Source organism: Rattus norvegicus, chromosome 1, assembly GCF_036323735.1.
Source record: "Rattus norvegicus strain BN/NHsdMcwi chromosome 1, GRCr8, whole genome shotgun sequence".
NCBI lineage: Eukaryota > Metazoa > Chordata > Mammalia > Rodentia > Muridae > Rattus > Rattus norvegicus.
The window spans coordinates 186,075,305-186,093,635 of NC_086019.1; the positions used below are offsets into that span (position 1 = coordinate 186,075,305).

An 18,331-nucleotide genomic window follows, 5' to 3' on the forward strand; every position below is an offset into this window, starting at 1 on the left:
AGAACACAGGGGCAGCCTTACCTACAGACCCTCGATTATGAGCTTCAGCATGGTGGTGGTGTTATGCTTTTGCTCATTTGCTTTATGTGTTGCCTCCTTGGGTATCCCACAAACCCCTCAAGTCATGATGTCTCAAGTGGGAATAATGACACTCCTTAAAATCTGACCCTCATTTTATTCTTTTTTTTTTTTTTTTTTCCTTTGGAGCTGGGGACCGAACCCAGGACCTTATGCTTGCTAGGCAAGCGCTCTACCACTGAGCTAAATCCCCAACCCCTCATTTTATTCTTTAGCAACACAGCTAGCTATGTGCATAGCTGAGATAAGTTACTCAGAGAACCTTCATCCATTACTTTATTCCAATCTCCAAACCTGTTTTCCTTTTTTTTTTGTAACCATCAATCAGGTTCATCCTCTTTACTCCATCCTGGGTGTCTATATGGTTCTGTCCTGCAGAAAATCCCACAGTGGCCAACAGACTTAAACTGTAAGGTCCTTTGATAGACGGACCATAGCCACCTCTTAACTGCTTGCCGCCACCTGTTTAAGTGCAGGTGACCATGTAGGCTGTGCACTACAGGTTTCCTGAGTCACAGACTAATTGCCCATTTATTTTCATTCTATATTCTATTTTTGAGACAGGGTCTCATGGCCCTAGTTGACTTTGAACTTCTTAGGTAGCTGAGGTGTGTGCTACATGGGGCATCCACTTGAATTTGCAGTTATTCCTGCTCCTGCTATGTTTTGTGTCCTACCTTTCCTGTGCGGCTGCTGTAGCACTTACTCCTTAGCCTTGGCTGGAGCATGTCAGTTGTAAAGGGAATGAATTCCCATTACAATGCTGCTTTCATTCCTGAGTTACTAACATTTAAAAATGTACTTGTTAACCATACATCTCTCTGTTGTGTCTTGGTAATGATCATTACTTATTCACACTTTGGTACCTCTTTTTTTCACTTTGGTATGTTTTATAGAAGTAGGGTCATGCTGCTTATCTTCACTTCAGTTTTTGAGACAAACTGCATTGTAGCCCCCAGGCTGGCCTTGAACTTAGTAAGTAGTAGCCAATTGAATTTCCAATCCCCTCACCCCAATCTCCCAAACACTGGGATTATAAGCATGCATTTTATTTTTGCTTAAAATAGCAACTTTTCCTACTCTACAGATTTGTTTCTGTTCAACCAACCCCACCCAGTGTTCGCTGTTAGCTTTTGAGACAGTTTTTGTTTTAGACAAGCCTCAGACTCACAGTGCTTGAGATCATAGGTGTGATGATGCACACTTAGGCGGACATCCAACTCTTAAGTCCTTAGTATAGTTCTTTTCAAATGTACACTGAAGCTTTCTCCCATCTTTTCACAAATTTGACAATTGAAAGAATGGTGCTGTGAACTCAAAGACTCACCCTAACTAGACCCTAACTTGTCAGCAATTAGCATTTTGATTTTTTTTTTCCCAGAATAATTTTAAAGTCAGCTTCTGATGTGCTTCACTCCTAAGTATTTATTTGCAGGCAGTATAGATACTCTTAACTGCTGTACTTAAGAAATTTAACTTTGTCTTATCCCATGCATACAGCTTAGTTACCCCAAATGTCTTCTTCCTAGTGCTTCCCAGCTCCATGTTTCCCAAAGTTACCATCTCTCTGGTCTTTGATTTGGAACAGTCATACTGCCTTTTCCCATGACAGAAGCGCATATTTCAACTATGCAACTTCTGTACTCTTTCACCATCATCCTGCTTACAGGATTTTAGCAAGAATACCTGGTTGGTGACATCATTGCTGGCACATGCGTGTATTACTATAGGTACTGTCACAGAAACTTAAAAGATCTTCCTGGATCTCCTGGGGGGCTTGCTGTTAGGACTGTCTGGGGGACACAGTGAGAAGACTGAAGATGCTAAACTAGAGGGTTTAGGAGACAAGGGATGGAGGACAGGGTTATTTCCAGGTCTTATTTTTTCACTGTTGTGCATAGAACCTAGGGCCTCAGGCATTCTGAGCAATCGTTCGATCAGAGTTCCATCCCCAGCCACAAGGGCTCATGAGAGTCACCCAGGACAGAAAAGACAGGAAATTACCCAAACAAGCTGGCCAGCTAGATTAGCTGAAACAGCAAGCAGTGGGCCTTGCTTCAATATGTAAAGGGGAGAACAATGCAGGCACACACTTAGCATCAACTGTATGTATTCCATTCTGATTTGCAGTCTGGAATGCTGTATGTGGTCAGTTTGCTGCCCACCTATCAGAGCACAGAAAGAATCTTTACTGAAAACATCCCTGTGAATTCTTTTTTTTTTTTTTTTTTTCTGGAGCTGAGGACCGAACCCAGGGCGCTCTACCACTGAGCTAAATCCCCAACTCATCCCCATGAATTCTTAGAGCAGAGAGATGTTTGGTATTTCAGCAAAAAGACGCTAAATATGTGAGCCAGTTAGCTGTAGCCACATGAATAGGCCAGATGTGTGAGGAGAGAAGTACTTGGTGAGCTTGAGCAGAAACAATCCACATGCATTTTGGGGCCAAATCTTCAGCTACCCCAGGATTTAAAGTAGTCATTTACAACTTGGAGGAATATTACCAAAATAACCTGGAGTAAGTTCCAGTCAGCAGCCACATGCATCCTATGTGGTTCACTCTTGCTTGTCAGTGTATCATAAATACTCAAGCTCTTCATGAAATAAAGGCATCTGTAAAAAAACAGGCTCCTTAATGCTCCGTGATAGGAGTTATACATGATATTTTCTTAAATGTTTACCCATAGTCTACGATGACTGCCAAATATGAGCTGAACAAAGATGACACCAATGGACAGGCCAAAGTGAGCAGAAAAAACCCATAAGGCAGAACTACAGGCACTTGAGGAAAGCTGGGAGCATTCCAGTTGGTTGTTCAGTGTCAGACTGTCAGCCCTAAAAGCATACATACAGTAATATTATATGAACTGAGCAGGTTATACTTGGGAATATATGTGTATCTAAAGATATATAACCAAGAAGTGGTCATGAATCTGAAGGATAGTAGGAAAGGGTGTATGGGAAGGTTTGAAGGGAGGAAAAAAGCTCTAATTATGTTGTAACCTCAAAAACTAATTTAAAAAGGAGGACAGTAGCTGAGGGTGTAGCACAGTACTGCAGTACTTGTCTAACGTGCAAAACCCCAGAACCCATCCCCAGCACTGTAGGGGAAAACCCCCAAACTAACAGTAAATGGTTTCTATTCCTAAAAAGAAAGGAGTATGTATGGCCAACATGTCTAAAATAACTCCTGGGAGACAAAGAGACTGGGTACTGCAGAAAGAAATGGGTGCTGAGGATAGGCCCAAATGCAGTATTGGTTCCTGCCTTTGTCCCACCTCATCCCACCAGAAGCTTCTCTGGACCACCCACCTCAGTCCCTCCCCTTGATACCACCTTCTATAAGCTTGTTTCCTTTCCCTTCTCCAAAGCACAGCAAAAAAGCAATTATGGCATGACTCTCAAACTTAATCTCAAGACATGAGCTATGTGTGTGTTACCTACATCAACCTCAAGAGGCAAACAATGCTGAGATGAGAATAAAAGGGTAGCCGTGTGGTGGCATCTACCCGATTGTCCCAGCACTCAGAGGACTGAGGTAGGATTATGGTTTGAGGCTTAGCCTTGGCGACAGAGGGCATATCTCAACAGGAGGTGAGGCAAAACTGACACTGGATGTAGCAGCGCCAAGCATACCCATCCTCAGGAGAGCTGCCCTCTCCCAAAATTCAATCCTGGTATTTTGCAAAGGGGTCTTTAGGAAGGAACTAGTCCAGTAACACTTGATTCATCAGCCAGTGAGGGAGAAACAAGAGGAGCAGATGTTTTCCAGCTTAAATCCATGTACTGAGGTGGGTAGCAAAGGGAAGCCTACTTCAGGTACACTGCTGGAAAAAATTTTTTTTGCAACAGGGTCTTCTTGTCATCCAGTATGGTTTTTAACCCCTACATGCCTAGGTAGGTTTCTCTGAGATGCTCTCAAACAGAGTCTGTCGTTGCCTTTTATTATTCTCCCCAGCTGCCCATCACAGTATCCTGGGAGGTATTTCTAATATACATGGTTATCAATAGCAGATCTTTAAAAATTATAAGCAACATCAATACAAATTAAAAAGTTTAGGTCAAACAGGGTAGTTCAAACCTATATTCTCTGAGAGAAGCTCTCGGGAGGCTGAGACAGGAAGATCACTGTGAATTTGAGGCTTGTCGTAAATGAGTTCAGGCCAGAATGAGACTGTCTCAAAAAAAGAAAGAAAAAGAAAAACTAAAGATTGAGAAAAATGTTAGTTTTGTAATAGATTTATTTTTAAAGGGCAAAACACTCAGACAATTTAAATACAAGTCGAACAGAACCGCTGTCAGTTGGCCACGATGCCATCATGTGTCCTCTGGAGTCCTCACAGTGAGGAAGAAGGCTCTGGCAATGACAAGAGAAGTGGGTTTCTTGGTGTGCAGTCACTGATTCTAAGTGCCATCTTCAAGGTGCCCAATGCTCTGAAACTAAGTATCTCAAGCACTAAAACACAAGAGCTGAACCAGCAATGATTGTCAGCTAAAGCTTAACAGTGGGCAGCACTGACCATCTGTGAGCCAATTTGACCTTCACAGAGTCATGATAGGGCCAACGTCATTCCCACTTTATGTGGGCTCAGATTCAACAGCTCATCAAAGATGACCAGGCTCACAGCATACCTGACAATGAAGCCAACTTGGGCCTGTCTCTAAAGCCCATCCTCTTAGTTGTGAGCAATCCTGGGTCACCTGAGCAGGTGAGGCTTAGGCTGGGTGGGTGCCTAGGACTGAGGTTTCTTTCTGGGTTATAACATGCAATATTTGTGTAAGACTACTTTTAAGAAGAGGGCTGAGTCCTGTCTAGGAATGATGCTTTCAAGCCTCTCTTGAAAATAAAGATCACCGCAAGGCTTAGGGCTCTGGATGGGAAATAACCAGAAACTAATACAGAACTAATGACAGTCAAGCACTGCCAACTTTTGTTTTATGTGTCTTGCTTTATTGAAGAACTACAGACAGACTGATCCTATGGGAGAAGATAGTTTTATGTCAGATTATTTACCTGATACTTTAGTCATACACATCCTTCTTATCTGCAATGTAATCTACAATTTCTTGTGGACACATTAACTTCTCTGCATCTATATCAGGAATTTCAAACCCTAAAATAAAAAGTTGGTAACAATGTATAAGTACAGAGAAAGCAAATCCTTTAGAACTGAAAGCATATGAGTACCCTTTCCCCTGCTAGTTTTAATTTTAGGTCAGAGACTAAGTTACTCAGACTGACCTTAAAATTTGATGTAGCTTTGATTATAAGTCTGTGCCAGTAGGTTTGGCTTGCATCTGATCCTCTCATAATATACACAACTGTGTTAAACATCTCCAATAATCTTGAATCCTACTTTATTTTGAACTGAGATTTTAGAAAATATAGGTATCATGTTGATCTTAGGTTTTTTGTTTTTTTCTTTTTTTTAGAAAGAATTAGCATAACAGAACAACCTCCCCACCCCCCGGCAGGTTGTGTAACTACTCTGGCTGTCCTGAAACTTGCAATATAGACCAGGCTGGTCTCAAACTCCCAAGAGATTCACCTGTCTCTGCCTCCTGAATGCTGGGATTAAAGGTGTGCCCACCACTGCCCATGTGAAAACTCCTTTTTCAAATGAACAACTTGGTAGTCTATAGTATGCTCACAAATTGGGCAACTGCTGCTATTATCTAATTCCCCAAGAATTAATTCAGTTCCCCTAGAACCATGGTTCTCAACCTTGGGGGGTGGTCACATTTCAGATATTTACATTATGATTCATAACAGCAAAATTAGTTAATAAAGTAACAACGTAATTTTGAAATTGGGGGTCACAACATGAGGAACTGTATTAAAGGGTGGCAGCATCAGGAAGGTTGAGAACCACTGTCATTGAACATTTTCATCATCCCTAAAAGGAAACCAAGTGTCATTAGTAGGTCACTCCTCAAATCCCAACCCTTGGCAGTCTTGGATCTACTCTGTCCCTGTGTGTCTTACTCAATGCCAGTGGAGTAGCCATATGTTAGACGTTAGTAGCATGTGTTAGATGTTTATCTGGCTTCTGTTCTCAAGGGTCATCCATGTGTTCCTTTGTTCCTTTTATGCAGCTGGGTTTTGATAGTTTCCATATGGTTCACTTGGGCTCAGACACTGAATTGAGTACCTTCTATGCAATCTCTGAGCAGTCCCAATCTTGAGGCTGCTTCTGCTAGTACACTCATTTTACAGTGTAGGAAAATATTTTGAGAGGTACTGTTGCTCAGACTAGCTCTAGTTCTTGTAAGCCCTAGGCAGCAACAGCACCTCTCTAGCTAGCATCATCTATAAGAGCTTTAACTAGGGCATGCCCTGATGGGTGGCACACAAATCTTTGCTCCCTCGTTGAATAGCTACCCATAAAGGTAATTTGGGAATTTTGTAAGGCCTCATTTGCACAGCAAACAGGCCTTAATAAACCTGGAGCACACAAGGCAAACATCACAGGAAACTCAGATCTCAGCTGTGTGTCCTCAGCACAGCTTATTACTGCTGTCAGCTAAAGTCGTCATAGATCTTGGGGGCCGGGCCCTGAGTGTCATCAGCATCTCTACAAGTGAGACTTTTGCTTCTGATGCTATGCTTTCTAGGGCCTTTAATTCTATGTATTCTGCCGACCCTTGGGCTGTCCCTAACAGTTAGCATCACCTGACAGTAAGAAGACTGGCAAGTATTCGCTGTTATTGTTTCTACTAAAGCTGAGTGCAGTCCAGATTCCACACTTCCTTCAGTTTAAACTTCTCTTAAAAACAACAAAACAAGACTCATGCAAACCCAAAGCTAAGGTATATGTGTTACCAAATTCGTCTTCCATGGCCATAATAATTTCCACTTGGTCCAAACTGTCTAAGCCCAGGTCCTTCATAAAATGAGAATTTACTGAGAGCTGCAAGAAAGAAATACCAAGCAAAATTTAACCCAAGACAGTGTTTACTTCCCAAGACAACAGAATGCTATTTTATCACCATACAGACAATTTTACACAACCATCAAGGCTTTAACATGGTGTGTTAACTTATGTTGGCATGAATACAGTGTAATCTGTTACTTTGTTCAACTTCATTTTGAAGTGGTTAACTTACAAACAAAATTAAATAAAGGATTTCATGCTACATATTTTACTTGCTTCTTTGATTACTATTTTAAAGGACATCAGGGAGAATTTATTTATTTATTTATTTATTTTGCTACTTTACTAACAAATAAAACCACTTGTCCTCAAGATTGAAAACAGGTCTGAATTTGAGGCCAATCTGGTCTACATAGCAAGTACCAGGTCAACCAGTGCTACACAGTGAGATCTCCTGCCTTTCCATATAGCTCAGTATAGAGCATTTGTCTAGTACACGTGAGGCCTGGGGTTTCATTCCTAGCAACACACACTCAACAACTAAAAATCCCAAGATTATTATAAACTGCAGGAACCTTCTGTAGTGGTTTGAATTGGTTTGGCCCCTACAGACTCACATGTTGGAATGCTTGGCCCACAGAGTGACACTTTTAGGAGGTGTGTCCTTGCTGGAGGAAGTACATCACTGTGGGAGGTGGGCTTTAAGGCCTTAAGTTCAAGCCCCACCCAGTAGGGAAGAGACCCTACTGCTGGCAGCCTATAGAAACAAGTAGAGAACCCTTGGCTTTTCCAGCACCATGTCTACTTGGATGCTACCATGTTTCCCACCAATTAAATGTTTACTTTTTTAAGAGTTAACTTCTACTTTTGGTCATGGTCTCTCTTCTCAGGAATGAAACCCTAAGACACCTTCAAATGAGAAAATACAGCATTTCATTTGCTTATAATGTAATGTACACCTCAAGATCACCAGGAAATATTCTTTAAAATCTGTGTAAGGGCCTGGAGAGCTAGCCCAGGAGTTAAAAGCAGTCTCTATGCAATCCTGATGACCAGAGTTCAGGTCCTAGCACACATGTAACAAGCTGGCTGTCTGATAGAGACCTGTACTCTGAGCCCTAAAGTGGGCAGACAGGAAGATCACTGATTGCTGGCTTCTAGCCTAGCTAAGAAAGTGGGAGTCCCAGGTTCAGAGATACCTTGCCTCAGAATAGATGGATGAACAATAGAGGACATCTGATGACCCCATCTGTTCTCATCACACATACAGGCAGGTGCATGAATGTGTTTATGTGCGTGTGTGGGCGCGCACAGTCTTTTTTTTTTTTAAAGATTTATTCATTTATTATATATAAGTACACTGTAGCTGTCTTCAGACACACCAGAAGAGGGCATCAGATCCCATTACAGATGGTTGTGAGCCACCATGTGGTTGCTGGGAATTGAACTCAGGACCTCTGGAAGAGCAGTCAGTGCTGTTAACCGCTGAGCCATCTCTCCAGCCCGCACACAGTCATTTTTAAAACTGCTAAAAACAAACTGCCTTACACGCAACAAATTTGCGTTACTAAAGAAAAAGTTGTTTACAAACCACATGAAAAAATCCCAAGGGTTTATTAAATCCTAGCACTCAGGAGGCAGAGGCAAGTAAATCTCAGAATTCGGAGTTCGAAGCCAGGACAGCCAGGGCTACACAGAGAAACCTTGTCACCCAAAAAAAAAAAAAAAAAAAAAAAAAAAGGACAGAAGGACGGAAACAGACCTCATGTGGTAGTGTACTTCTATAATCCCATCACTTAGGAAGAGGAGGCTAAGGGTCTGAGTTTTTGGCCAGCATTGGCTATATAGTGAGACCCTTTCAAAACCAAAACAAGAAGCAAAACACAGTTTTGGTATATGTACCACCTGTTGTTTTCCGCAGGCTTTTCTTGACTGTAATTAGGCCTGCCATAGGGTAAGTGTGTTTCCCCCTGAACTGCACTCTCAGCACTCCCAGAACACTTGTGATTTTGGAAGGGTGGGAGGTAAACATAAATACTGTGATGGTTTCTTGGACATTTGAATATTTGGTTCCCAGTTTGTGTCAATTTGGAAGGATTAGGAGGGGTAGCCTTGGAAGAGGTGTTTCACCCAGGGAGGTAGGGAGCCTTCAAGGAATCAAAAGCCCCTGACATACTTACCTTTGCTTCCTGTTTGTGCTTCAAGATGTAAGCTCCCAGCTACTTCTATAGTGCCAAGCCTGCCTGCCTGCCTGCCTGCCTGCCTGCCTGCCTGCTTGCCTGCCTGCCTACAGCCATTCTCCCTGCCATGGTGGAATTCAAAGCCCTAAATAAACCCTTCCTTCTGTAAGTTGGCTTGTTCATGGTGTTTAATCACAGCAATAGAAAAGTAAATGAGACCAGTACATATATACTATACATATGAGTGCATACTGCCTGACAAATCCATGTGTCTCTTGGAAAGCTATACAAGAAGCTAGTGTCTACACAAGGACAACATAGGTCTACTAGTAGAGGAACTAGTTGGCTGAAAGCTGGGGAGACTTTTAATTGATTATTTGTTTGGAGCCTTTGAGTTTTATACTATGTGATTAAATTTGCTAAAGGAAAAAATGGACTGGTGAGATGGCTCAGCAGGTAAAGGAGCTTGCCACCAACCCTCATTCCCCTGAGTTCAATTCCTGGGACAGACATGGTGAAAGGAGAGAACTGACTGCTGCAAGCTGTCCTGTGACTTCCTCAAGGGGCCATGATATGTGTATCCATGTGCATAAGTACACACACACAAAGAAAGCAAAGGAAAAGATAAAAACAAAACCACTTACCTTTTCTGGGTCAATCTTATCATAGAGTTTCAAGACATACAGAACTCGGTCCCTGATTCCTTCTAACGTCAGTGGGGGTGCATCACTGTACTGGCGGCACAAATGTGTGACCGTTCCAGGCACCTAGAACAAAGGCAGGAAAGAGAGGCTGTCACTCCATCCCAAATGTCGTTACATAAATGCACATGACTACTGGTATCTTTTAAAAAATGCACACAGTCGGGGTTGGGGATTTAGCTCAGTGGTAGAGTGCTTGCCTAGCAAGCGCAAGGCCCTGGGTTTGGTCCCCAGCTCCAAAAAAAAAAAAAAAAAGAAAAAGAAAAGAAAAAAGGAAAAAAAATGCACACAGTCTTTATTTGGGAGAGGGATCCACGTGCATATACCATAGCACATGACTGGAGGTCAGAGGACAAGCTGTGGGAGTCAGTTCTCCCTTCCTCTATGTGAGTCCCGGGGATTGAACTGAGGGGTCATCAGGGTTAGTGGCAGCTGCCTTTCCCTGGTGAGCCACCTCACTGCCTCCCTACAGGTATCTTTCACAAAGCTTCCTGAGCCTTACAGAACCCACACCATGTCATTCTCCAATGTGGTCATTACTCAATACTGGATCACAGAGCTGCGTCAACTGAGAAGCTCTAGCTTCAAACTGGTCACTTGTCCTCAAAGTCAGGACTGGTCCATATGATTCTGGGTATCATCTTGTTCAGTAAGACTGTCACTAACAGAAAAGCATCACAGAAATGCTTACGTTCCCTCATGGCAAATTTAGCATGCCACAGCTCTTCAGTGCACTGCCGCCACTGATAGAAGACAAAAGAACCCACCCTAACAGCTGCGATCATATACAGAAAAGGTCTACTTTGGCTTTGGTGGTAACTAGACTCTGGCTAGAACAAATGAAACCAGCCACCACCCCCAAGCCTCACAGCCCCATCTATTTCTCTGCCAAGTGGGTATGCCCTATAGCCACCAGACATTTGAACCTTTCTGAGTATTCTTATGATAAGATCCAACTGTTTCTGCGATCAAGTCTGCTTTATACTCAGCTGGGTACTGAAGCCTTGACTAGATTTCACCTACAAAGCATGGAGGAGCACTGACTGTCTGGCCAGGGGGTTAAGTTCTTAGTTTGCAGGGAAGCCTGTGCTATAGAAAATGAGTCTGCTGCCAGGCTTTTAATCCCAGATACTTGGGAGGGGAGACAGAAGAAACAAGGCCAAGCTGAGCAATTTAGTGATCACCTGTCTCAAATTAAGAGGGGCAGGGATGGAGTTGTAAACAATTGGTTTAGCATGTATGAAACCCTGGGTTCAACACTGAAGAAAAGGGAAAAGAACAGCAATATGAACAGAGGGTAAAGGCGCTTGCCACACAGGCTCCCAAGTTACCCTTTGACCTTCACGCATGCTCACACTAAACAAACAAACAACCGTGTAAGAAAGAACGGGCTTTGCTTGTTGGCACTCAGGACCCTGAGTGTGTCTATGAAAAAATGACCCAAGACATGCTGTGGTGTCAAATGTAACCCTAACACTCGGGAGGCTGAGGTAGGGAGACCCAGAGTCCAGGCAAGCCTGACTGTATATAGCAAGGACATACATAAACTAAACCAATGTACACATATACTTACTCGGCAGCAAACTTCTTTAATCAGAAAACTAGAGAGATTAGCTGAAAAATATTCTAGATTTCTGAATAAGAATGGCAGGGCGCTTTTGGTGCCTAAATCTACTGTTCCCTTTATACTGTATATCAGAGGCCTGTGATAGAGACAAACTGCCAGTCCTGCTCATTACAATGACCTAAAAAGGCCACAGATAAGATGAAGGACAGACAGGAATAAGAGAAAGTGGGAGAAAAATGTTAACAGTGAGAATGACAGAAAAGTCTGAGGTAGGAGGATCTAACATATCTCGTGTGCATATCAAGAAGGAGTTGAGAAGAGATTAGAAACTATTAAGGGACAGGAGTTGACGGCTTATCTGCATGAGTGAGGCCCTAGGTTCAATTTCTAGACTGGAAGGAAAAAAAGATCAAGCGGACTTAATAAGACATGGGTGGTTCAGGGCTGCAGTCCTAGGGCTTGCTCCCAAAGTGAGCACAGAGTAACATATTCTCACCAAGGCCAGCCTAAGATAAAATGAGACTCTGTCTCAAAGACAACAATCACAGGAAACACAGGGCTGGTATGAAGTGCATTTAACATGGAAGAAAAGGAGAAACAGTGTTGAGAACAGGCAGTGAGAAAACAAGTGACTGGAGTGGACTTGTGTGCAGTTACTCATGTAGGCCACTAGGTGTCAGTAATTCACCAGGCATCACTGATAAGTTCCAGGGCCAGTATGTTACACTTTTTACAAAAAGACACAGGATGGTAGGTATCCTGCCCTACATTATCCTGCATCCTCTCTTGGAGGAGCTAAACCGCTTCCACCTGCCAGATGTCTACCGTTAAAAAGTACCTTCCCTGTAGTCAATACGGGCTGTCTCAGTTAGAGTTCTCCCCAGACTCACGTGTGACATCAATCACCTCTAAGCACCAAGGATGGCACTATGTGCAGCGACTCTAAGCTGGCCCACTACTGATGAGTCTGCATTAGAGTCCATCCTACTCGCCTTTGTCCTTTGTTTATGGAAAAGCTTTAAAGGCCATCTCTCACTTGCCCACTGCAAACCTCATGAACTGGGGCACCTTAAACTCAGCTGTTTGAAATAAACCCTCACCTCTTCAAAACTCTTCCTTAGTCTACTCCCTCTCCATTTTCTGGAAATTTCCAAGCCAACTTATTTCACTCATCTAAGCTGGGTGATTCAGAGAAAAGGTCTCTTATTCCTTTAACAAACCTCGCTTACCATTTGCTTTCTGATGTACAGAGAACGTTCACAGACCAATAACAAACCTAAGATATTTTGGAAACAACTGCATCTCCACATCTGTGAATGAACTTAATCAAAACCATTCTGTAAGCATAAAGCAGTTCCTCTACTATCTGTATAAAGCAGGCAGAGAGAGCACCACCTGTTCAAAGCACGGTCCCAGGACCCCATCTAGAAAGCCCACGAAAATAAACACCTTACAGACCTACTGAATGATCTGTGTGCACAACTTAAGTTTGAGAAGCAATGTCGTAAGAACGTAAGATCACATTTTAGCTTAATCTGAAATTAATCTCTAGATCCAGGGCATGGTAACTTTACTGCCCTTATAATACTTTTATAATGACAACCTTTTGATACAGACAGTGGCCTGTCTACCTATTACACTGTTAGTGAATCTCAGCACTGGATGTAGAACCTTATTTCTTCTTGTAGCATGTAGGTGTGACTGAACCACTACTGCAGGAAGCTCGCTGAGTACAGAAAAGGGGTTCTTCAACTAGACCCAGAGACTATCCTACAGTAGTCCCTAATCCTGCATGTACACTGGGAACTTAAAATGCCATGCCAGGGCTTGATCCCAGCGGGGTAAGAAGGGGAGCAGGAAGAGGGCTCACTAGGGTCTTCTGTTGGGCGTCTAGGGTTGAAAGTGACATCCTCACAGTTTAAGCATAACACTGGTTTCATTAAATATGCAAACTACAAAGGACTTGTTTCCTATCCTTATTTCCAGAAGACTCACAGACAAAAGGTGCCACAACGGGTAAATTACGATAGAACTCTAGGAACCTAGAGAACATTCTGGAGAGGGCTATTGTAGGCAAGTGGTTTTCCTCTTGTGCACTTCCCTAGGAGGTGACCACAGTAATTGCCATCATCACAATTGACAAAGGCAATACGTGCTCTACCCGATCTCTCAACTAAACTTCATTGCCACTCCGCAAGGATGAGAGCTGGTGTCCAATTTTGCTGTTCAGTCAAGACTTGGTCAAAATCCTGTGCTCTAATCATAAGACACTTAGCTTCGCGACAGTGGTCAACCAAAACCCGTCTAGCAGTGGGGCTAGCCGTGTACCCCGACCACCCCTGCATGTTGTGTGCAGCTGGCTGGAGCCCCTCCCCCAGCCCGGATGGCCCGGAGCCCTGACCCCTGACTAGCTCCGGCAAAGTCACCGCGAGTCACCTGCGCGAGCGCCAAGGTGGGCTGCAGAGTCCCGGTTCTTCTCCAGATTCCCTCAGGGCAGAGAATGGTGCTGAGCGGCCGGGCCAAAGCCAACGTGGGAAGCCGGGGCAGCGGCGCAAAGGCCGCAGGCAGGCGGCGGACACAGGCGCAAAGGACACGAGACGCCATGGCTACGCCAACCCAGGATGCACCGCGCCGTGGCCTCCCGCCGAAGCCGCTGGTAGCGCCTTACGCCTGCGACGTACAGAGCGGCGCTTGAGGGCTTTGCGGGCGCTGGCGGTCCCTGGCGGCTCCCAGCCGCGCTGCACCCACCTCCGTTTGAAGGGCAAGGGCTACTGTGGTGCAACTGCACAAATGCCATCTAACCCTAAACGCTGTCACTGACTCAAAAAAGAAACTGACTTGTTTCTTCTCCCAAAGTCCTGAAATATACTGTTGGCTGTCAGTGGGAGAGAAAGCGTTTAGCCTCGTAGAGGATAGAGGGGTAACCAGGGGGCCCTTACCCACTCAGAGAAGGAGAGGAGGAGGGGGAAGGATTGTGGGAGGGGATGATCGGGAGAGGGCAGTGAGCAGGATGTAAAGTGAATAAGTAAAAAATAAATAGAAAAAAGTTATAGGCAATCAGCTATATGGGTGAGCCCACAACCAACAAAAGGGGTAGTCTCAAGCCTCGAATTAACTCATTAAGTAAGGCTTTTCCTCCTAAATAAAAAGGATAGGGAATTTGAGAAGGGGACTATGCTAGATTGTGAATCTTATGTCTAGCCTATGGGAGAAAAAAGCAGGAATTTCCTGTGGTCAGGGGTTCAGAAACGACGGTCTTCGGCAAAATCAACCCGAAAGCAATTTTTGCCTTTTCTCTGTGCTGGTGACCCTTTCTGCAAAATGGTATATTAAAACTGCATCATTTTCTGTCAAAAAAAAAAAAAGTGTTTGCTGGTGATCATCGCATGGTGGCAAGCATCTTTAATGCCATCACTCTGCAGACAAGAGGATCTCAGAGAGTTCAAAGACACCCTGGTCTACAAGCAAGTTCCAAGATAGCCAGGGTTATTATAGTGAAGCCCTCAAAAAATAAAATATGCCACAATTCTCCCATACCATTAAGATTTTTTCTTTTTTTGGCTTTAGTGAAACCTCAGTACAAATTATAAGTGTGAGAAAGAATCTATTTAAGACTAGCAGCCAGGTAGGTGTGACTGCCATATCCACATTCTCAGTTCCAGAGGCTAAGGCAGGAGGATCATCGATGGTGTGGTAGCCTAGACTACATAGCAAGGTCCTATCTCGAAATAGATTTTAAAAAAATGAATAGATAACCCAACCACCATCACCACAAAACTCCATGTGCTTATATGAGTCAACTGAAGACTAACCAATGTTGAAGTCTAACAATACATATTTTAAATTTTGATAATGTATGAGTGTAGACAGTTTGCCTAGGATGACCCAAGTTCTAGATTCTGTCTGCAGTACAACAAAAACAAAGCAAACAAAACTGAACTATATGTGTATATTACAGATTAAATAGATTACTTACAGCTTTGCAGATAGGAATTCATTTTCACACCTTGAAATTTGAGACTGTAAACAAAATGGACAAGTGGCAACTCTGGTGAAACCTACACACCAGCTGGACAGTAAACACAGCAGACACCCGAGGGGCAAACTCCTACACTAACGCACTTTCCCAGTGTCCTTTCCAGGGAAGGCTTTCTGGTGTGAGTTGAGCAGGCCTAGAAGCGGTCCTGTTCATTCCCCTCAAGCTCATAAACACATACCCCATAACTTAAAAATGTGCCTAGTATCTTAAATGAATTAAACTGAGCACACTCATAAGTCTATTTAGGAATAAGAGTATGATTAAAAATGACCAACCCCGTGTGAATATATATGGAGGAGGTCACCAAATAAAGGCCTCAGCGTCTGTTTAATGAATATCTTCCTTTGAAAAGAATTTCTTTGCTTTCCTGACTGGTTCAGGCACTACATTTTTCTCCACTATTTTATGTCTCAATTGTACTTATGTTAGCTTTGCAGGTAAGAATTCATTTTTGACACTTTGAAAGCCCAGGTTGCCTGAAGCCAGTACCTGCCCCCTGGATTCAAGGTACCCTCTTTAGTCTGTGCCATTGGGTAAAGCAATGTTTCCTGAGGACCAATCACTTAGATAAACATCCACCTCAGATTTCACTTGACTACTTTCCAAAGAGACCTTCTTCTCTCTAATTTTGCAACTACTGTAATAATTTTGGAATTCACTCAGCACATGGTTAATGTAGCCTGACTACTGGATATCTGTGAGATCTGTTATTAGTCTCTTGTTTAAGGATTATGAGCATCTAAAAAAAACTGTAATCAAAGAAAAACAATTGGGAGGAGGGGGTCAAAGACTTCAGCCCTCAATAACTGGCATCAACCAAAGATCCTGACCTTTCCTGTAAGGAGTGGGAATGGTTTATCAGGCCATATGATGCTAAGGCTGGGAACATTAACTAAAGCATGGGTCACTGTGTGGCCTTGTGTTTTCCTTCCATGCAGCTCCCAGATTTTGTTAACATTATCTAGTATTTGAAATCCAGATGATTTAATAACCACTTCCGGGGCTGGGGATTTAGCTCAGTGGTAGAGCGCTTACCTAGGAAGCGCAAGGCCCTGGGTTTGGTCCCCAACTCCAAAAAAAAGAACCAAAAAAAAAAAAAAAAAAAAAAACCACTTCCAACTTAAAATGTCTCTTTGCACAGCCACAAACATGTAGGTTTTTTATCGTTCTGTTCGTTTGTTAAGTCCAAGGACCATTTTACTAGTTTGAGAGAGAAACAATGCAAGGGAGTTGTAAATCCACACAGATGCTAGGAGGAGGGTGATGTTGGCAGGGAGGGAGAAAGCCATGCCTTCTGAATCAGGCAGGGAAGTCAACAGGTAACTGTAGGAAAAAGGGCGGGCCTTCAGAGAGACAGCAAGAAGATCCAGAGAGTCAAGGAAATCATACTTAGGCTTTAAGCCAGTGCCTCAAAAGGACAGAAGGAAAAGGGAAGGTTAGTTTTGAGTTAAAGCTTGGAGAAGTGGCAGGCTTAGCAGTTGGACTTGTGAGACTGTATTCTGATCATCTCCTTCTGGTAACCATACGAAACACTCTGTGGTGACCTCTTTGCAGCCTTCACAGCAGGCAGGGAAAACCAATCAGAGTGAAGAATGAAACTCTGCTCAGCCCGGTTTTATTTTAACAAGTACTGGACCACGAGTTCTAGAGTCTGGCCCAGATCAGTTTACTTGAGCCATATTTAAGCACAGCACAATTTTGGAAAAAAAGTATTCAGGTAACAATTAACTCCGTCCCAAGCATGTAATAACTGAAGACATATTTACATTGAAATACTTTACAAAGTACACCTGGTTTCTTTCACAAGAATGGGAATACTGACTCAGAGACATTGTCTAAGATTTAGGATCTAGGGAGCTTGACTGAGGTCTGTGAGAGTCAGGATTGGCCTAGCTCTAAGATAACATAGAAGCCACTTTGGCTGTTGTAAAGCACAAGTGACATCACTCATAAGGATGTTTTATGTTCTAAAAGCAATACTCAAAAACAAGGAGGGAAGGGTCTGGGATAAGTAATACTGTGAGTTCTGAGAGACACAGGCAGAGTCTGTCACATCAGGTGCAAAGGATCACCAGGTTGTAAAACTCCATCATTCCTGGCCTTCTAGGAAGAACGGCTGCACACCTCATTCCACTGAAAAGGTAAGCCGTGTGTTTCATTTTTCCACCTTCTCCAGTGCTTTTCTGTTCGCAAGGCTTCTTTTGCTCACTACATGTGTCTACATTTAACCTTTTCAGTTAAACATAATAAACCTCCTCTTATATAAGTGATGTCATCTTGGAGACCTTTTCCTTACAGCAAACACAAAATGTCAGGATCTGTAGAATAAAAGGTCCAATGTTGAGATTCCAACTCTATCCTCAGCACTTGTATTTAAGAAGATGCTATAATTTAGAAGTGTTTGCCTAGAATGCATAGTGTACTGGGTTCAATCCCTGGCATTATATAAACAAGGCAAGGTTAGTATACACCTATTGTGCTGACTGCTCTTATGTCAATGTGACACACAAACTAGACGTATCTGAAAGGAAGGACTCTTGAGAAAAATGCCTCCATAAGATCAGATTGTAGGCAAGCCTGTAGGGCATCTTCTAAATTAGCTATTGATGGAGAAAGGCTCAGCCTATTTTTGGTGGTTCCAATCCTGGGCTGGTGGTCCTGGATTCTCAAAGAGAGGAATCTGAGCAAGCCCTGGGAAGCAAGCCAGTATGTAGTAGCCCTCCATGGCTTCTACACCAGCTCCTGCCTCAAGGTTCCTGCCCTGTGTGAGCTCCGGCCCTGACTTCCATCTATAATGATGAGCAGTGTGGAAGTGTAAGCTGAATAAACCCTGTCCTCCCCGGCTTGCTTTTGGTCACGGTGCTTCACTGCAGCAGCAGAAACCCTAACTA

The 18,331-nt window shown here is 43.3% G+C and overlaps 1 protein-coding gene across 2 annotated transcripts; it reads right to left on the reverse strand.

The window, feature by feature from the left end:
- Positions 1-628: 628 nt before the first annotated feature.
- Ndufab1 (NADH:ubiquinone oxidoreductase subunit AB1) lies at positions 629-16,539 on the reverse strand. Of its 2 annotated transcripts, none has more exons than NM_001106294.1 (5): positions 13,838-14,032; positions 9,778-9,900; positions 6,902-6,989; positions 5,093-5,192; positions 629-2,691 (listed from the first exon to the last, which is right to left on the reverse strand). In NM_001106294.1, the coding sequence occupies exons 1-4, from the start codon at positions 14,003-14,005 to the stop codon at positions 5,101-5,103; spliced, it is 471 nt and encodes a 156-aa protein (NP_001099764.1). In that variant the 5' UTR covers positions 14,006-14,032; the 3' UTR covers positions 629-2,691; positions 5,093-5,100. The 2 variants fall into 2 exon arrangements, with proteins under 2 accessions (NP_001099764.1, XP_006230250.1); XM_006230188.2 differs by lacking the exon at positions 629-2,691 and adding an exon at positions 4,302-4,435 and having other exon boundaries at positions 13,838-16,539.
- Positions 16,540-18,331: the final 1,792 nt, after the last annotated feature.